This window comes from Mauremys reevesii, linkage group 1, assembly GCF_016161935.1.
Source record: "Mauremys reevesii isolate NIE-2019 linkage group 1, ASM1616193v1, whole genome shotgun sequence".
In the NCBI taxonomy this organism is placed as follows: domain Eukaryota; kingdom Metazoa; phylum Chordata; order Testudines; family Geoemydidae; genus Mauremys; species Mauremys reevesii.
Genome location: NC_052623.1, coordinates 178,545,799 through 178,565,096, shown reverse-complemented (window position 1 = coordinate 178,565,096; position 19,298 = coordinate 178,545,799). Strand labels below are relative to the sequence as shown.

At 38.6% G+C, this 19,298-nt stretch overlaps 1 protein-coding gene across 4 annotated transcripts in view; it reads left to right on the top strand.

The window, feature by feature from the left end:
* Nucleotides 1-19,298, top strand: part of CXADR (CXADR Ig-like cell adhesion molecule) — a 54,428-nt gene that overhangs the window by 21,193 nt on the left and 13,937 nt on the right. For 2 of the 4 annotated variants that reach the window (XR_005599991.1, XM_039543117.1), the window contains exons 2-7: nt 6,892-7,061; nt 7,769-7,973; nt 8,706-8,861; nt 9,309-9,431; nt 9,817-9,955; nt 10,364-10,550. Coding sequence is in view for 3 of the 4 variants with exons in the window: in XM_039543117.1 (XP_039399051.1) it covers nt 6,892-7,061; nt 7,769-7,973; nt 8,706-8,861; nt 9,309-9,431; nt 9,817-9,955; nt 10,364-10,550 (980 nt within the window). In the remaining variant the exon portion in view is untranslated. Of the gene's footprint in view, nt 1-6,891; nt 7,062-7,768; nt 7,974-8,705; nt 8,862-9,308; nt 9,432-9,816; nt 9,956-10,363; nt 12,957-19,298 lie in introns of those variants that run through there. The other 2 variants (XM_039543111.1, XM_039543121.1) reach the window with 1 other exon arrangement.

The following is a 19,298-nucleotide window of genomic DNA, read 5'->3' as shown; positions in this document are numbered from 1 at the left end:
ATATCCAATCAGCTATGTATGATGTGCTTGCTTGCAGAGTTGCACCAGTTTAATTTAGGTGTGAATTTAAATAGATTTTGTTAAGCATTTGGTGTAAAAAGCTGTGTGGATACTTATTTAGGTTTAAACTGCATTTATTTCTGTTGAGTTTAAATTGATTCAGAACAGGTTTAATCTAAACAGAAATAAGATCAGTTTAATTAAATTGGTACAAGTTTGTGCTTAGACAAGGCTTTAGTACAGGGATCGGCAACCTTTGGCACGCAGTCCACCAGGGTAAGCCCCTTGGCAGGCTGGGCCAGTTTGTTTACCTGCTGCGTCCGCAGGTTCGGCCGATCGCAACTCCCACCAGCTGCAGTTCTCTGCTCCAGGCCAATGGGGGCTGTGGGAAGTGGCGTGGGCTGAGGGATGTGCTGGCTGCCACTTTCCGCCACCCCAAGTGGCCTGGAGTAGCGAACCGCAGCCAGTGGGAGCCACTGTCGGATGAACCCGCGGACACGGCAGGTAAACAAACCGGCCCAGACTGACAGAGGCTTTCCCTGAACAAGTGGCAGCCTGACTTTGAGAAGCACTGCCCTATACTAGAGAGTTTACAGTGGCGCTGCACCGCAGTAAGCTCTCTAGTGTAGCCGCTTTAAGGCAATGGGCAGAGAACTCCTCTGTCATCTTAATTACCCCATAGCAACATAATTTAGGTCAACATAAGCTGTATTGTAGCCATAGCCTAAGGGCAGGTCTACACTATGGCAGGGATCGATGCTCTTAGATCAATCCACTGGTGGTCGATTTAGCGGGTCTAGTGAAGACCTGCCAAATTGACTGCAATCACTCTCCAGTCGACCCTTGTACTCTACCCTGACGAGAAGAGTAAGGTAAGTCAACGGGAGATTTTCTCCCGTCGACCCTCCTTGGTGTAGACCCCATGGTAACTTGACCTAGGTACATCGACTCCAGCTATGTTATTCACAAGTAGCCTAAGAAATGAACTTCTGAAAGGATGACCAGGAAATAGTAATTTACATTAGTAATGTGAACAGGACATGAATTTTAACGACGGTCCCTTTGAAGTAGCCTTGCCTCTTCCTGCCCTGCCTTCCCTTCCATCATCAGCCTGTAGTGTTTCTTGAAAAATTGTTTGGTGTTATATTATTGGTTATTTTTACTTTAAAATGAAAGCCAAAGACTCTAACTTCACTAACACTGTATTCACTAACTTAAAAACACAGTTTTAAAATCAAACACCAGTTTGGTCCTGCTTTGCGCAGGGGGTTGGACTAGATGACCTCCTGAGGTCCCTTCCAACCCTGAGATTCTATGAAAACTATTTTTGCTTTATTTACCTGTCAGCACAAGGTTCTGTTTCTCTGGTACAGTTGATGTCAACAGCCTAGGCAGTGCGAGAAATGTAGGTCTAGTACACTTGCTGAGAACATGACTGTATGGAAATCCCACTAGTGTTATGATTGCTTCAGCTGCACTGGTGGTAGCTTGGGTGGGACAAGTGTAGGGAAGAGTGTAGCAGATTCTAAAAATTTTACCACTGTCAACTAAATGTGCTTGGTGATCAAAAATGCTGGAAGTAGCAAGGGCCTTGCCTACTTTATAGCTCCTACTCAGGCTTTCACTGATCCAACTGAATCAATGGTTGCACTAATGGGAGATTTCTTAAAATTAGAGAGCTAATTGTATTAGAAGTGCTGAACCCTTAATTCTAGTCTTGGTGGTTTAAAAGCTTTTTGGTTTGTAAAAGAAAAATCTTCAGACATTTCAGTTAATTTTCTGCTTTCTCCCTTTACCTGTGTTGTCTTGCTAGTCATATTGCATCAGGAGAACATCTTCACTTTCAGTTACTAGGAAGTGGGCCATTAACTCACTATATCAGTTGAATTCACTTTAGCATGAAATCTGTATTAGAGCAATAACTCTGCTGTAGTTAAGGTTAAGAACATCTTTCTGTTTAGAACCCAATTCCTCTAAGTGCTCTAAAATCTACACCAATTACTTGGATTGCCTCATGGGAGTGTGAGGTTCAGTAAGGTGCTGTGCTCTTGTGACCCCTACATTACTGATCTCTAGATTCTCTTTGCCCCTCTTATATTATCCAAAGTTTATTGTCTGTTTCAAAAGCCAGGAACCTTCCTGGGGTTCAGACTCTGTCCCCTGGCAAGATTGTTTAACGGTCTTCTTCCCTGCTTGTCTAGTTTAATGGCTTTATTTACTTTATATGCAAATGTATTTCTGTTGTCCTCCGCCTGTAATCAGGTCAGAAGGTAAATACACATTCATTTGTCTCAGGCAGGCTGGGTTCTTGCTCTGCCTCCCAAACACATTTTAAGAACATATTTCAAGCACACATCTATAACTTTTTGTATACAGTCTGTACATACATAACACACTGATTTTCAGGACCAGCATATCAACAGTTTACATATGATACCTTACATGACACCATTATGATGTATGTTAGGGCACTGTGTGTGTCAGGCCTGATGGGATATGGGGGCCCTTTGCCAGCTGGCATTGAGGGACTCACAGACCCCCCCCTCCCCCCAGTAGTAATATCTAAAAAGTTAATCGTTGTGGAAGGATTCTTGTATGTTGAACAAAGTGCACAATGGCTTTTTTCTCAAGTGCTATTCAAGCTGTAATTGAAATAATTCTTAAAAGATCTTTTGAATCTTGTATTGCTATGTAGAATAATTGTAGTTTTAACAAGTTCTTTACTGCTATGTGATCTCTGATGGATGGGTTTGTGCTTATTTTCTCTTGGCTGTATTTATTGGCTGAGACTGGAGAAAATGTAGTAACAAGCAGCCAGAAACTGGATGGGGCTATAGAAATTCAGTCTGCATCTCTGTTATATAATAAACTCCGAGTAGTTTTAAAATGCACTTTAAAAAAATAGTATGGGAACTTTGATTCCTACATACCTCTTCTTCATGCTTCCCATGGATGGTAATTCTGGGCTCTGTTGGGTAGAGTTGGATTTAGCTGGAAGGCAGACCTGGGGATGTCTTATTATTCTCTCTCACTGAGGTGATGGTAGGAGAAAGGGGGAGGGGTCAAGGGAGAAGGATAGCTTTAGTAGACTGATACATAGGGTATGTCTACACTATGGGATTACTTCGATTTTACAGAAATCAGTTTTTGGAAACTAATTGTATAAAGTCGAGTACATGCGGCCACAGTAACCACATTAATTCGGTGGTGTGCATCCATAGTACCGAGGCTAGCGTCGACTTCCGGAGCGTTGCATTGTGGGTAGCTATCCCATAGTTCCAGCAGTCTCCCCCGCCTGTTGGAATTCTGGGTTGAGATCCCAATGCCTGATGGGGCAAAAAACATTGTCGCGGGTGGTTCTGGGTACATGTCGTCAGGCCCCCTTCCCCTCTCTCCCTCTCTCTGTGAAAGCAACGGCAGACAACTGTTTTGCATCTTTTTTCCTGGGTTACCTGTGCGGACACCATACCATGGCAAGCATGGAGCCTGATCAGCTCAACGCAGCAGCCATAAACATTGTAAACACCTTGCGCATTATCGTGCACTTTATGCTGAACCAGAACCTGCAAAACCAGGCGAGGAGGAGGCGGCAGCGCGGTGACGACAGTGATGAGGACATGGACACAGAAGTCTCTCAAACCACGGGCCCCGGCGCGTTGGAGATCATGCTGGTAATGGGGCAGGTTCTAGCCATTGAACGCCGATTTTTGGGCCCAGGAAACAAGCACAGACTGGTGGGACCGCATAGTGTTGCAGGTGTGGAGCGATTCTCAGTGGCTGCGAAACTTTCACATGCATAAGGGCACTTTCATGGAACTTTGTGACTTGCTTTCCACTGCCCTGAAACGCCAGAATACCACGATGAGAGCAGCCCTCACAATTGAGAAGCGAGTGGCGATAGCCCTGTGGAAGCTTGCAATGCCAGACAGCTACCGGTCAGTTGGGAATAAATTTGGAGTGGGCAAATCTACTGTGGGCGCTGCTGTGATGCAAATAGTCAAAGCAATCATTGAGCTGCTGCTACCAAAGGTTGTGACTCTGGGACATGTGCAGGCCATATCGGATGGCTTTGCTGCAATGGGATTCCCTAACTGTGGTGGGGCAATAGATAGAACCTATATCCGTATCTTGGCACCGGAGCACCAAGGCAGCCAGTACATAAACCTCAAGGGGTACTTTTCAATGCTGCTGCCAGCACTGGTGGATCACAAGGGACGTTTCACCAACATCAACATGGGATGTCAGGGAAAGGTTCATGACGCTCGCGTCTTCAGGAACACTAATCTGTTTAAACAGCTGCAGCAAGGCATTTACTTCCCGGACCAGAAAATAACCGTTGGGGATGTTGAAATGCCTATAGTTATCCTTGGGGACCCAGCCTACCCCTTAATGCCAGGGCTCATGAAGCCATACACAGGCAGCAGGGACAGTAGTCAGGAGCTGTTCAACTATAGGCTGAGCAAGTGCAGAATGGTGGTAGAATGTGCATTTGGATGTTTAAAAGCTCACTGGCACACTTTACTGACTTGCTCAGACCTCAGCCAAACCAATATTCCCATTGTTATTGCTGCTTGCTGTGTGCTCCACAATCTCCGTGAGAGTAAGGGGGAGATATTTATGACGCGGTGGGAGATTGAGGCAAATTGCCTGGCCACTGATTACGCACAGCCAGACACCAGGGCAGTTAGAAGAGCACACCAGGAAGTGTTGCTCATCAGAGAAGCTTTGAAAACCAGTTTCATGACTGACCAGGCTATGATGTGAGAGTTCTGTTTGTTTCTCCTTGATGAATACCTGCCCTCTTGATTGACTCATCCCTGTAAGCCGCCCACCCTCCCCCCTTTGATCACAGCTTGCTTTCAAAGGAAATAAAGTCACTATCGTTTAAAATCCATGTATTCTTTATTAATTGATTATAAAAATAGGGAGAGAACTGACAAGGTAGCCCAGGTGGGTGTGGGAAGAGGGAAGGAAGCAAAAGGTCACTTCAAAACTTGTTGCATGACAGCCTTCTGCTTGGGCTGTCCACTGGAGTAGAGTGGCAGGGTGCACAGAGCCCTTTTCCCCCACCCCGTTCTTGGGCATCTGGGTGAGGAGGCTATGGACCATGGGGAAGGCGGTTATACAGGGGCTGCAGCGGCACTCTGTGATCCTACTTCCGTTCCTGAAGCTCCACCAGATGCCAAGGCATGTCTGTTTGATCCCACAGTAGCTGCAGTGTTGCATCCTGCCTCCTTTGATCTTCTTGCCGCCACCTCTCATCTCGAGCGTCCCTCCTGGCCTCGCATTCATCCCTCCTGGCCTCACGTTTGTTGGACACTTTCCTGTACTGTGATACTGTGTCCTTCCACTCAATCAAATAAGCTCTTTCACTGCGGGTCGATTGCATGATTTCAGAGAAAATTTCATCTTGCGTGCGTTTTTTTCCGCCACCTTATCTGAGATAGCCTTCGGAATGGAGGAGGGAGGCTTGAAAAACTTGCAGCTGCGGGAGGGGAAAAAAGGGGGAGAAGTATTTAAAAAGATACGTTTTACAGAACAATGTGTGTACTCTTTCACGGTGAACAACACTATTCATATTACATAGCACGTGATTTCAGTACAAGGTCGCATTTTGCTTCTTAATATTGTACAGTATTTAGTTTTACTACTTCAGATAAGAAATTACCATTTTAAAGCACTTAACCTACTAGTCTATCACAAATGTTGACTTTCAGCAAGATGTTCACACCCAACAATAGATTCAAAACATCAAATACCTTTCTAGTTCATCTCACAGTTTACACAGTGAAATGTTCCTTTTGGAACATTTCCTGATTGCTAAACAAATACTGTGTGATTCTGCTATAAAAAACATGACAGATGAACACATGTTGTAGATTTAAGATTGTAATATATTATGGAAAGATAGCTTCCGGTCGCTTATGTAAATCTTCTTTGATGACAATCCTGTTTGGTCATTGTATAGTTTCTTTCTTCTTTTGAAGCATTGGATTGAGCAGAATCTGTCGCTTGGAAACATATATTCTTCTTTGAGCATACCATGCAAATTAGGATTATGCTGATTTGTCCAGGAGGAGATCAGGCAGAAAAGGCTGACACAAAAATTAAATCTGAAAACTCAGTAGGATTTTTGGAAAAGATTAACCCACCCATTCTTTAAAGCAAAATGATCCTTATGTTTCAAGAACAAGTAATTTAACGTCAAGATTTCACAACTGTCCTGTCAGACTTAACTGACCTTAGCAGTATGCTATATGTCCTTATCTATACCAGAGAGGTAGCATTAGGATTGTGGTATGCATTTACTGTTGTGAAAAGTCACTGTTAACTAAAACCCTTTATGATATGTATGCTTTTTATAGGACTTACGTTGCATAAAACTAGGGTGTGTTTGTGTAGGAGATGGAAAATGAGGAAGGGTGTAGCTTTTCCTGATTCAAGTGACTATTTATAGGACTCCCAGGTTGAACTGATTAACATTATATCCAGTTTACTTCATTGTTCAATAACAGAGTATGGTACAGGATTTGTTGGGTAAGCGCTGCTAAAAATGTCCGACTAGACAATTTCAGTTCTGTACACTTAACCACGTATTATGGCCAAGATTTTCCAAAGTGAGTGCCTGACGTTAGGCATCTGTATAAGCAGGCTGACTTTCAAAGATGCTGAGCTCCAAGCAGTTCCTGTTTCAGTGAAGGGAGCTATTGGGTGCTCAGCACTTTGGATAATTGGGCAACTTATTTGGTATCCACTTTTGAAAATCTTGGCCTATGTCTAATGGAAAGTTTATCATAAAAGTTGAATGTTTATCCATAGATTTGAATTATTGTTTGTTGAATTAGTAGAAGTTTAACATTTGTTATACCACCACTTTTTTTTTTCCCCTAGGTCTAACAAAAGGCCTAAAGATAACTTCAACTAACCAGCCTATGGTTGAAAAAGCGCAAGGAGAGAAAGTTACATTGCCATGTACATTCACTGTCGCACAAGAAGATCAAGGCCCACTAGATGTTGAATGGGTCTTAATACCAACAGATAATCAAAAGAAGGAACAAACAGTGAGTAGAGACAGCTTTTTAGAGACCTTTTAATTCCTAGCTGTTGTAAGAGCTCTGAATGTTGAAGCTTTCTGCCCATAAAGAACCTCTTGCTCTCTGAATTTTGTCTCTTTCAAGTCAGGGAACTTGTGGTCTTGCATGTCTGTGAAGCACCATGCACAGGAATAGTAAACAATGAATGCCAGTTATATAAACATCATTAAGATCTAGAAGGACAAGTGATTGCTCACTATAAGTTAGTGAGTGGTAAAGAGGAGAAAACTCCAGGATAATTTTATTTTAATTTTTTTTTTCAGTTCATAGAATCATAGATTATTGTTACTGATAAAGACAATGCTGTGTTGAACCAAACAAGTCTGCTTTTACTAAGAAAATATTTTAAAAAAATTCTTAGATCTTAAAATATTAGTCCCTTTCCCATTCCATTCTTTAGAAGCAATACCAGTACATTTAGATGAACCCCTTCATGCAGAGGTTTCCAGTATAAGTATTAGCACACAGCAATTTTAAATAGCTGTTAATAGAGTTTATTCATTTTCCATCAGATAAATTGTGTTGGATGGGTTTTTTTTAATTGTTCTGGTTAGAATTATTTTTACACATGAAAAAATATCTTCCAAAGAAATAGAATGGTGGTTCATTTGAAATATTCAAATTGCTATGCAGATTTGTTTGAAGAAAATACTTGTTTTTTCTTTTCCTTTTAGATTATTATGTACTCTGTAGACAGGATTTATAATAATTACTATGAAGCTATGAATGGACGGGTACAGTTCACTAATCCTGATCCCAGATCTGGTGATGGCTCCATAGATATCCTGAATCTAAAGTCAGCAGACACAGGCACATACCAGTGCAGAGTGAAGAAAGCTCCGGGAGTTGAAAGCCAAAAAATACAGTTGACTGTACTTGGTAAGATAATTTGTACAGATGCTATACGCTGTATATGTTTTTGAGGGCAAATTGTTACATGCCATATTACATTTGACACTTAAAATAAAAGCGATGCTTGTGTAAAATAAATTCATAATCTAATACTAAATTGTAAGTGGATAAATTGGGCTGTCAAGTGATTTAAAAACAATCGCGAGATTAAAAAAAATAACCGCAGTTTTAATCGCACTGTTAAACAATACTAGAATACCATTTATTTACATTTTTGTGGGTTTTCTATATTTTCAAATAGAGGGTCGGGGTGGGGGCTCTGGGCTTCAGCCTTGCTCGGGGCTCCATCCTCTCTTGGTGCGTGGGGCTCCAGCCCTCACCTGCTGCTGGTGCCTTCCACCCTCACACATGTATATGATTAATGTGTTTAAAAAAATTAACACCGTTAAGTTTTGATTTCAGTTAATAGCAGGTGTTAACTGTGATTAATTGACAGCCCTATTATTTAGTGTTCAAAAATTAGAGGATTGATACCCCTCTTCCTGCAGTGGAATGGAGGAGGAGGAGGACAAAAATGTAGAAATAATTAACATTTCTTGAAAATGGCTCAAAAATTGGTTTGCCCTTTGTATGAAACATAAGAGTTAAAAAATATAGGCTGATTTCAAGTTTTGTACAGTGAAAAATGATTTGCTAAAGCTTAATTAATGGACACCATAACTGACTTTTAATTAATTTAAATAATACTTTATTTATTAGTAAAGCCAGCAATGACTAAATGCTACATTGAAGGATCACAGGAAACTGGAAGAGACCTTACCCTGAAATGTGTATCACAGGAAGGTTCCCCACTCTTGTCCTACAACTGGAGGAAAATAACTGGCACAGAGGAACTTCCGGCGACATCGTTATTAAGTAATGTTTATTCTTTGCTATTGTAATATATTTAAGATGATAATAGGCTTTGTCTTCATGTTTTTATTTTACCTTGAAATGCTAAGGTTTTTTTATGCCTAGGCTTACTGTCTTAAGATCTGGTACCTCACAGATTACCTGTGTTAGACACATCCCTTACACTCTTGGCAAGGAAGTGTTCTCAGCAGACTAGTGGTATGGAGTACCAAGACTGAATACTGAAATTAAATGCTATGGAATAAGCTTCCAGTTATTCATAAAAGAATTATAGTATTATATATGACAGCTCTTTGCAGCTTGACAAATGGCTAATTTTTTTCAAACTGATGTCAAAATAACTAAGACACTGACATTTTAAAATAAAATTTGTTGTAATGGATTAACACCTTTTGAAATATTGAATAATCATTAATGGAAAATTTTAACTAGTTTCTTCAATATTTTTAGATAAAGATACAGGTGAACTGTCTCTGAAAAATGTCTCTGAGGAGTACTCTGGTACATACAGTTGTGTGGCTGCAAACAGAATTGGCACTGATGACTGTTTCGTTGTGCTAAATGTCACTCCCCGTAAGTACTTGCTATATAATAATTTCTGCAAAATAAGAAATGTTGATGAATGAGTTAAAAAAAATAAACTCATTTGATCCTTTTGTAATCTATAAAAGAAATATGCTGTAGAACAGGTAGCTGACACCATTTTTAATTTTGTCATATTTTTTAGTATTGAGCGTTCTTTCAGCTCCAATAAACAAGTCAGCCTTTTGACCTTTCTTCCCATGTGTTTGTGGTTTTTTTTTATTTAAACGTGTATAAGTATGCATGTATCAGTTCAGTAATATTTCTCAGTATAGAGAACATTTGTTTTTATTTTAAGGTGTAAATGGAGAATTCTCTAGTTATGCAAATTCAGTTAAATGTCAGTATTGTAGTAATTTGTGTTAATCTATTCTAGCTATAAATACAGCTGGCACAATTGCTGGAGCAGTTATTGGAACTCTTCTGGGTCTCTCTTTATTGGCCTTTCTTGTCTTCTGTTGCTGTAAGAAACGTAAAGAAAAAAAATATGAAAAAGAAGTGCCTCATGATATTAGGTAATGGCCCATTTTCTTTACCCTTTGAACTGTAATATCTGAAACTAGAAAATAACTTCCTCTTAATGTTTTCTTGTGGGTAATATATTCATTATGGCTGATTAGAATTCTGCATTGACCTAAGCCAGTACATTAAGCCAGTGTGACAGCTAAGCCTAAAACCTTATACTTTTAATGTAGTATACATTAATATGCCTGTATCCTATTTTCTGATGTTTCAATATTTTGTTCAGTTAAAAAGGATTCTGAAAGTGGTAAATATTTGAAACATTTTTTAAAGTAATAAACAGTATTACTGTTTTTTACACTTTTATTTTTGTAATAGAAAAAACAGTAGAAATTTTATAAATCTCTCAAAACACCAATACATTCTTGGTTTAAACCATTTTTATTTTTAACTATTTTCAGAGAGGATGTTCCTCCTCCAAAGAGTCGTACTTCAACAGCCCGCAGCTATATAGGCAGCAATCGTTCCTCTCTGGGTTCAATGTCTCCCTCCAATATGGAAGGATATGCCAAGACTCCATATAATAAAGTACCAAGTGAAGACTTTGAACGTTCTCCTGGTCAAAACCCAAACTTTCCACCATCAAAGGTAGCTGCACCTAATCTAAGTAGAATGGGAGCTGTCCCTGTGATGATTCCAGCACAAAGCAAGGATGGGTCCATAGTATAGAATGGTGTTAATTTATGCTTTTTTTTTATTCTATACAAATATTAAATAAAAAAAAAACTTGTTCCAACCTACATTTAAAAAGTGCACAAAATTGTCCTTGAAGAAAACGAACAGTTTGTTTGAACAGCCATCACTTCTGCTTATTAATTTTGAACTGTTATTAAAATATATTAATTAATTGCTTCAGCAAAAGCATTGAAGTTCTGAATGAGACATGAAACAATGGAGGTATTTGAATTTTAGATGAAAAAACACCATATCAGCTAGATGTGGAATTCTGAATATGAAACACAATGTTGTATATTTTTGACAGTGAAAAGACATTGCAACTGTACTCCATGAAATTAGATTTCCAGAGACTTCACCCTCAAAATTTTGAATGACTTAAATATTTTGACTCCTTTGGCCATTCTGTGATGATGGCCACAGTGGCTGAAGTACTTGAATGATCTAAATATTTTACTGAAAGTCTGTGGAAATCTTTAACTTTTGTAATGTGCTTTTGGAGCATCTTCTGAATTGCTGAGAACTTGAATATCGTGGGCTACCAGTTGCAGTTAATTGAACCCAGTCAACTAATAAACTTGATTTTGCGATTAAATGCAACAAGTCGAAATGCTACAGGAGACCATGCAAGCTTTATGAGACCCCAATTTTAAGAGAAGAGCATTTTATTATAGTCATGCCAAGCAACCCAAAACTGTTCACTGGCATTAAAGGGACATCATCAAGTTTATACCAACTTGTTTCTCATGGAACCTAGTCTTCCAAAACTTCAGATCAACTGTTTTCCCATGAAAAATGGATGTGTGTTTGTGGACAAATAGTTAAATTATGCGAGATAGATATTTATCTGTCTGTTAAGATTTTCAGAACCTTGCTTTAGTTTTCTAAATCTCACTGTAGGTTTCTAAATCCATATTTTGATTCCAAAGAAGTAAGCACGCAGAAGCTCCATCTGCATTTAATGGGAAATAAGTGCTTGTGAGTTGGTAAAATCTGCTCACTTATTTTGGAAACTTATTTTTGACCATAGTGTGTATATATACACAGTACAATATTAGTCTGCTATTTTAGGGCATTGTGTAAACAGTTTTTGTACAAAGAATTTGTAAAGGGGGTAAAATAACTTGGTCCTCGATGTCCCCATTAAAACCAAACTAACCTCTAAATATTGGTACCAAACACTTAATTCCATTTACTTTCTCATAATAAAAATAGAATTTCAGATAGTTTCTCTTCTTCATGCAGTGTGGTTATCCAAAATTGTAAATATAGAACTAAAATTTATTGTTGAATTTAAAAAAAAAAAACTTTCACAATTTACAAATTAAAAAAAAAAAAGCTTTCCAGTGTAGTTTCTGTACTAGTTTCAGACTTAAAGTACTGTTGATATCTTGTGATGATAGCTATTGCGTTGTTGTGGACAGTGTATTTGAATTTTGCATCAGTTCGAGTCTTTGTAAGTTTAAAATGTCAGTAGTGGATATTAAACTGCCAAATATTCTTCAAACTGAAAATGAAGATAGAGTACAACACTGATCTTATTTAAGCTAAATGTCTGAACTGCCTGTGTGAAAGATACTAGGTATATCTGTATTACAATGGTGTGAGACAAAAGGTTTTCTCAAGAGTTTAGGGAAGCTTTAGGCTGTAGTGTCTGTTTTTTCTATAGCTGACTAGGTCTGTGAAATTATTTAGGTTGCTCTTAGATGTTTGTCCTAGTTGTAGGTAGATACACAATTTTTGATCTGGATTATTATGTAGAGTATATAAACCCTTTTCATTCTGAATTTAGAGAATGAAGTAGATATTAAGTATTTTAGATATGTATAAAACTTTCCACATTTTGGGACATCTTTTTTTAGATTGTAATCAGATACTGTTAGAACTAAGATACTTTTATCTTTCATCTGTGCCTTTCCAATAAACTTTTATGCCTGATTGTAACTTAAGTTTTTTAAAGAAATTTCTGGTGCCTAAATTACTTTTTTTTTTTTTTGGAAAGGTGCTTCTTAAACATGAAGGTATAGACTTTACAACACTGTGACCTGATTTCGTCTTACATACTTTTTATATTTGTACCTCTTCCTGCCAATATTTTGGATGTGGCTTAAGTAACTCTGCATAATGTTCTGTATTTCAAAACACTTTGGTTTTGCTTGAACTTCTCTTTACAAACTAGTGAATGTTATGTTCCTGAAAACATTCACTTTCACTGTAGTACCAGATTAGATTATTAGAACCCTCACATGTTATACGTAATACTTTGTAGTTATTTTCCAGACACATGAATACAATATTCTTTAAAAAAAAAAAAAAAAATCTTAATTTTAAGGAATTTTTGAAAGTGTAGGGCAGAGGTTCTCAAACTGTGGGTGGGAACCTCAAAGTGGGTCGCAATCCCAGTGTGGTTCCCAGGGCTGTCTTAGACTTGCTGGGGGCCATGGCCGAAGCCTGTGCCCAACCACCCAGGCCAAAGTCGAAGCCAGAGGGCTTCAACCCTGGGCGGCGGGGCTAAGGTTACAGGCCCTCTGCCTGGGGCTGAAGCTTGCCCCCTCCCTCCCCTCCCTAGCCAGCGCAGTGGGGCTCCGGGGCTTGGGCAGAGCCGGGCTTTGGGTTCTTCCCCCTCCCCCCGCCCGGGGTTGTGTAGTCATTTTTGTTGTCAGAAGGGTGTCGAAGTGGAATGAAGTTTGAGAACCCCTGATGTAGGGAACGAAGACAGTCCCTTCCCATATCCAGTTATAAAACTGAAGAGAGACTGTCACAGTTGATTGATATATTGATACACCAAAATTTTGCCTACCCCTAAAGTAAGGTGTTTATTATTTTAAAAATGCTGTTATGTCAATCTTGAAAACTGATCTGCTGTGCAAAACAGGTAAAGCACAGATTAAAAACCAGCAGTAGGACTGGGCAACTAGCTAACAGTCTAAAGTGCTTGATTAATCCGTCTGTGGACATGTTTGTGAGATGGGCTCTCCTCGCGTTGTCCAATACTCCATACTCCTGTCAGGTAAACAGGCAAGATACTGAAGAACATAAATGTATTACATCAAAGCAGGTGTAGCTGCATTTGTGCCTATTTAATGCCCTGTCAGCTCACAAGAAAGGAATAAGTGATAGAGGGAAAGGACAGCATGATGTGGCCTCAAAACATAGCTTTTAGGCCTTGCAGCCTTGACAATGTCTCTTTATGAAATTGCATGGAAGATAAAGTAACAGGAACTGACAGTGTCCTCTGAAATACATAGGACTACCTACTTAGGATAGACTTTGTCTAAAGTACCTAACATCCAGGCCTATTGAATGGACAAAGTATTATTATGGAGGCCACCTTATTACTACTATAAATCTGATTAATATCACAAAATAAATGGTTTAGTAAATTATTGTTTTTTTCTTTAAATTCAGACTCTAATTTACTTAAAACAGATGCCAGATTAAAATGTATTGTCTATTTAGAAATGGAATGGATGGGACAAAATAGCTTGTCCCAGTACTTCCCCCGCCCCTCCAATTAGAGTGTTAATTGTTACAGATAAGACTTCTAAGGAAAACTCTTATAGGAAGCAAGCACAGCTAGTTCACCGATTAGAACACACCATCCTCAATGCCTCATTCACGCAGTCTTATAGTTGAAGATAAACTCTTTTTTGTAAATATCAAATCTAAATGAACTGAAGAAGTAATAAGTAGTTAATTGGATGACTGAAAATTTAGTTTTCCATTGTCAATGGGGCATACTCTGATTTTAGTTTGGGATGAATAAAGCGTGACAGCCTTATGTAATTTGAAAAAACACTACATTAGACCGGATATCATTAACTTCCTTTTAATAAACTTTCTGAAACAGATATTTAAAGGTGTTTTTGTGAGGCGTTATTTTACACTGAAATTTCATGAGTAAATTTTTTAAGCGTTTAGTGCATTAAAAATGCCTTGTTCCAGTTCAGCGAAATAAATATCCATCATATTTTTGTAAATGCCATTAACTGTGGTATTTTGCCTATTCAGAAACGTACAAAAGTACACATTTAATCTAATGTTGTGTAGTATATTGTTACATTCAGATTAAATGTCCTCATACCTCTTGTTTAGTAACAATACAGCTAAGTGTTAAAGAAGTTTTTAAAATATCTGTCTGTAAATCAGGGCTTTTCTGCAATAAAGGAAGCCAACAGTAATAGACAATAGTTTTCATGGCAGACTTTTGTTCTTTGTACTCTTGCCACGTAGGAGTAAAGTCCACATTAGGTTCATCGTATCACTTAAACCCTACTGAAACACTGCATTAAGTGTTTATAGGGCCTTTGGGCTTCTCAATGATGCGGCACATTTCAACTTAATTATACTAAAGCAATACTGCCTAACGGAGTAAAGGTCTGCAACTGGAAAAAGGTATACAATACTTCACGTGCACAAAGCATAGTATTTGATATTGGTATGAATTTCAGCATGAGGTTTTATATTTAATTTTTAAGAATTTAAAGTAGAAGCATTGAAATTTGTAGGAGTCCATTTGTTTAAAAAAAAATGCTGGAGTTTCATGATAGACTTGTGTACTTTTTGAAATAAATCTGTTAGAGAAAACAGTAGTCTGTCTTTATTCTAAAGCAAAGCTAGTTTGTCTTTTAGTTTTCTCTTCCTCTTGCACTCTCTTAAGTGTACTAATAAATGTGACTGTCCCTACCACACTGGTGCTCATCTTGTTCTTTCTTATTCCTCCTTTTGTTACCGCTTTCAAATAGCAGTTTAAACTGGATATTTTAAACTTTTCTGTGGATATAGGCATGCACCTTCAGATTCTGTATCTTGATTACTCATTACAATATAGATCATAGCTTAGATTGATTGTTAAGTTGGGTTGATTATCCACTTTCCATTGCAGGAATAAAATATTTGAATATAAAGTTGTTCCCCCAGGAACTTAACCATTATTACTGTAGATGTCCAAGTGAGTGCTATTCCCTGTCATTTTCCCTTTGTTAACCAGTCAAACACATTCTGTTACAATAAGATTTCCTACAGGTCGAAGTAACCCCCTCAAGTTGCTTATTTTAAGTGTTGTTTAAAGTATGTTATTCATATATTTATATGATAAACTCGGTCTGAAGCCTGTAAACATGGCAAATTCTTAGTGCATGTGTACAGCATTTCTAGTGGTATTCAGTTCCTCAAATTTTGAATTTAAAATTTCATTGATTTCTATACATTTAGCTAAGTTAAATTTGTGTAATTAAAAATTGTTCTATGCATATGAGCACTGGATATGTATTTATAATAGGCATGAATACCACTAAGGGCTTAAGGAAGTAACATACATACATAAATAACTGATATTTTTACAATCTGAAAATACTCTGAAAAAGATACATGCATACATATGTTAATGCATGTTTAATTAAATCTGTACAGTGCCAAGCACATTTTGAACTTTGCTTCAATATATATAATTAATGGTTGATCAATGGAGCTTAAGAAGTGAGCACACTAATGAAAAACCCGTAATGACAATAACTGTTTTTCCCCTATATAGCTGTCCTTTGCTGTTCTTTCAGTACAGAGGAGTTTTGTTTTAATATAGCCTGGAAATTAAAATAAGCAGTAAACTTAAGGCAGAATGCAAGGAAACAAAGAGATCAGCGTTTAAATCTAACAAGTTTCAGTTGAAGAAAAACTGATCTGATTTTAAAATGTTCATAAACAGGCTAGACATATATCCCTTACCAAGTGTCATGAGCCATCTCCAAAGTGACTCGGTTTCTTCAGTTGGGGATGAGGAATATCTCTGGAAAAAGTAATGCCTGAAAGGAGGAGCAATCAGAAAAAAGGTCCAGTGAGATTAACAATTCTAGAATACATATCCTGCAATAGAAATGAAAGATTGCTGACACTCATTTAACAATCTGGATCAAATGGTTTCCCTCAATGGCTGAACCTGGAAGGAAGAGGGGAGCAGTCATCACTTATGACATTTTTTTTCCTGACCAGCTGCATTTCCTTCACTCTGGATGCTGTGTTTTCATCAGTTAATCTCCTGCCTGAACTCCAGGCAAACACCTTCTAGCAAGCAACGAGATGGACAGGCAGAAGATGCACAGGTACGGCAGTGCCCAAATGTCTTCAGTGGCAATTGTGACATCCATTTTTGCTCTTCCTTGAGACAGAGTACAGCAGGCCCAAACTTAGTCTGCCTCCTCTCTGAAAGGCCTCTTCCATGGCAGTGGAAGCAGCCTTGAAATTTCTGGGTACCCGTTTCTGGGTACCCGTGTCTGAGTACCCTGGCTTCTCAGTTTTGGTGACTAATACATCCCCCTCCGACTGAGTCCTCACTGGGCAGCCAATGTTAGAAGCTGAAACTCACATTCCTCTTCCTCTTTCAGGACAGGCAGTCTTGAGCTATGCTATGTTTTACTTTCCCATGCTCCCACTGGTCCAGTTTTCATCACTCTTGTCCCCACTTCAGGACTTCAAGGGGAGGGGGTGAAGTCCAGATCCACTACAGCTAGGTGGCTAAAAGTCTTGTGCTTCCACATAACGCTGCATAGTCTTCTTCCCCTGAGCCATTTATAGCCCACTGTACTAGAGCCATGACTTATCCCATGGGCTGAAAGGAAAAGGACTTCGGCAAGGGACTTGTGTAAAGCTGCCAAAAGATGATCTTTACGTACCTATATGCTACTACAAATTTGTTGTCAGCTTTGGCAGATACTATCCTTAGAAGGAGCATCTTGACCACCAGAACTAGGGAGTCACTATGCACTCTCTATATCTGATTGATCCAGATTGTCAAATGAGTAGGAACAGAAAGAGATTTTGTACTGGTAAATTGGATTTTTATGAAGAAGCATTTGACTATTTGGGATTATTCCAGACCTTAATTACATTAGTGCTGATAGTTCATTCGTTATTAGTCTTGCTATTTTAGAAAACATTTTAGTCACTTAAGGTTTGCCCTTCACTAATTTTTTCCATAAGCATCTTTAAAGGCTAGGGAATAATCCACCTAAAGAAAGTGTGCAAAAGCAGCCTGTAGATAGTGTTGCTGAGTAAGGAGGATAAGCTGTTATAAGTTGATTGGTCACTAGCAAACTCAAAGAGAGGAAAGTCCAATGGTCTAGCCCAGGGGTCAGTAACCTTTCAGAAGTGGTGTGCCGAATCTTCATTTATTCACTCTAATTTAAGGTTTCACGTGCCAGTAATTCATTTTAACGTTTTTAAAAGGACTCTTTCTATAAGTCTCTAATGTATAACTAAACGATTGTTCTATGTAAAGTAACCAAGGGTTTTAAAATGTTTAAGAAGCTTAATTTAAAATTAAAATGCAGAGCCCCCCGGACTGGTGGCCAGGACCCGGGCAGTGTGAGTGCCACTGAAAATCAGCTTGTGTGCCGCCTTCGGCACCCGTGCCATAGGTTGCCTACCCCTGGTCTAGAGACTGCCAACTACCTTATGGCAGAAACTTAAATTACATGAAGGGAAAATGTCGCTTTCAAGGAAAAGCAGGAGTTCAATAAAGGAAAAAATAGAAATGTCTACGTGCCAGAATCTCTGATTTTTCCAAAATTTTATTTATTTTTTATTTATATAACATACTTAAGAACCATAAGTTAAATCAAAATTGACACAGACTCTGTTAAAACAAACTGCAAACTCCCTAGCAAAGAATACCACCACCAAACTCTCATTCCCATAAACTAATTCTTTGTGCAAAAGCCTGTCTAAATAGACAAGGATTTCTGGACACCTCCATTAGGATCCATGAATCAGTGAGTGAAATAAGTTCAGTGACAAAATCCCGGCTTCCAACCTTGTATGGACAAATCTAGTGAGTGCCATCTCTACTTATCAGTTATGTTGGGATGGAAGACTAGGAGAAAGGTAATCAGGGCTAAAATGTATAATATTTTTTGAATCTCCAGCCAACAATATTAAAGCACATAATTACTGGAGTTCAGTGACAGCAACCACTAGCTGGGCCTGAGTGTTCTGTGGAACAGATAAATAAACTAAATCTCAAAGTTGTATACATTTGAACAAAGTAAGAACCTTTTTTGCAAATTGTCTTAAGAAATTGGTAGAACAGTTTCAGAACATTAGTGTATCTACTAAATTTGCATGATGTCAAGACCACTAAGATGGGGACTTTGTTTAAACTGCATAGTGTATTAGTTGCGTTACATATGTTTTGTTTCTATCAGCATAGTAACATCACCTTCTCGAATGACATTGTCTATGGCAACAGAAGCACTGTTCTTTGAGCATAACTATGTCTACAGTGAGGATTTTTCTGGAATAGGTTTGTCAGCCAGAAGTGCGTGTGTGGTTTTTTTTTTTTCACACCCAGGACCAACATAGCTATGCTGACAAATCATTGTAGAGTAGAATTGGCCTGACGCTTATCCCAGATCTTCATCTCCACTATACAAACTGTTAGTGCCTGAGAAAATGGAACTGGGCCAGTGTCACTAATTTCATTAAAATATACTTGTTAGTCAACCCTGATGGCAGATAAATACCAGGCCCCATTTCAAAGCGTGCACTTGTCAAGATAGAATTTTATTTTTTAATCTGCTTTCTCATTACTATGATTTCAATTTACCACCAGTCTAGCTCAGCTGGGAATTGAGCGACTTAACCCAGAAATTGTATGAGATGAGGCTA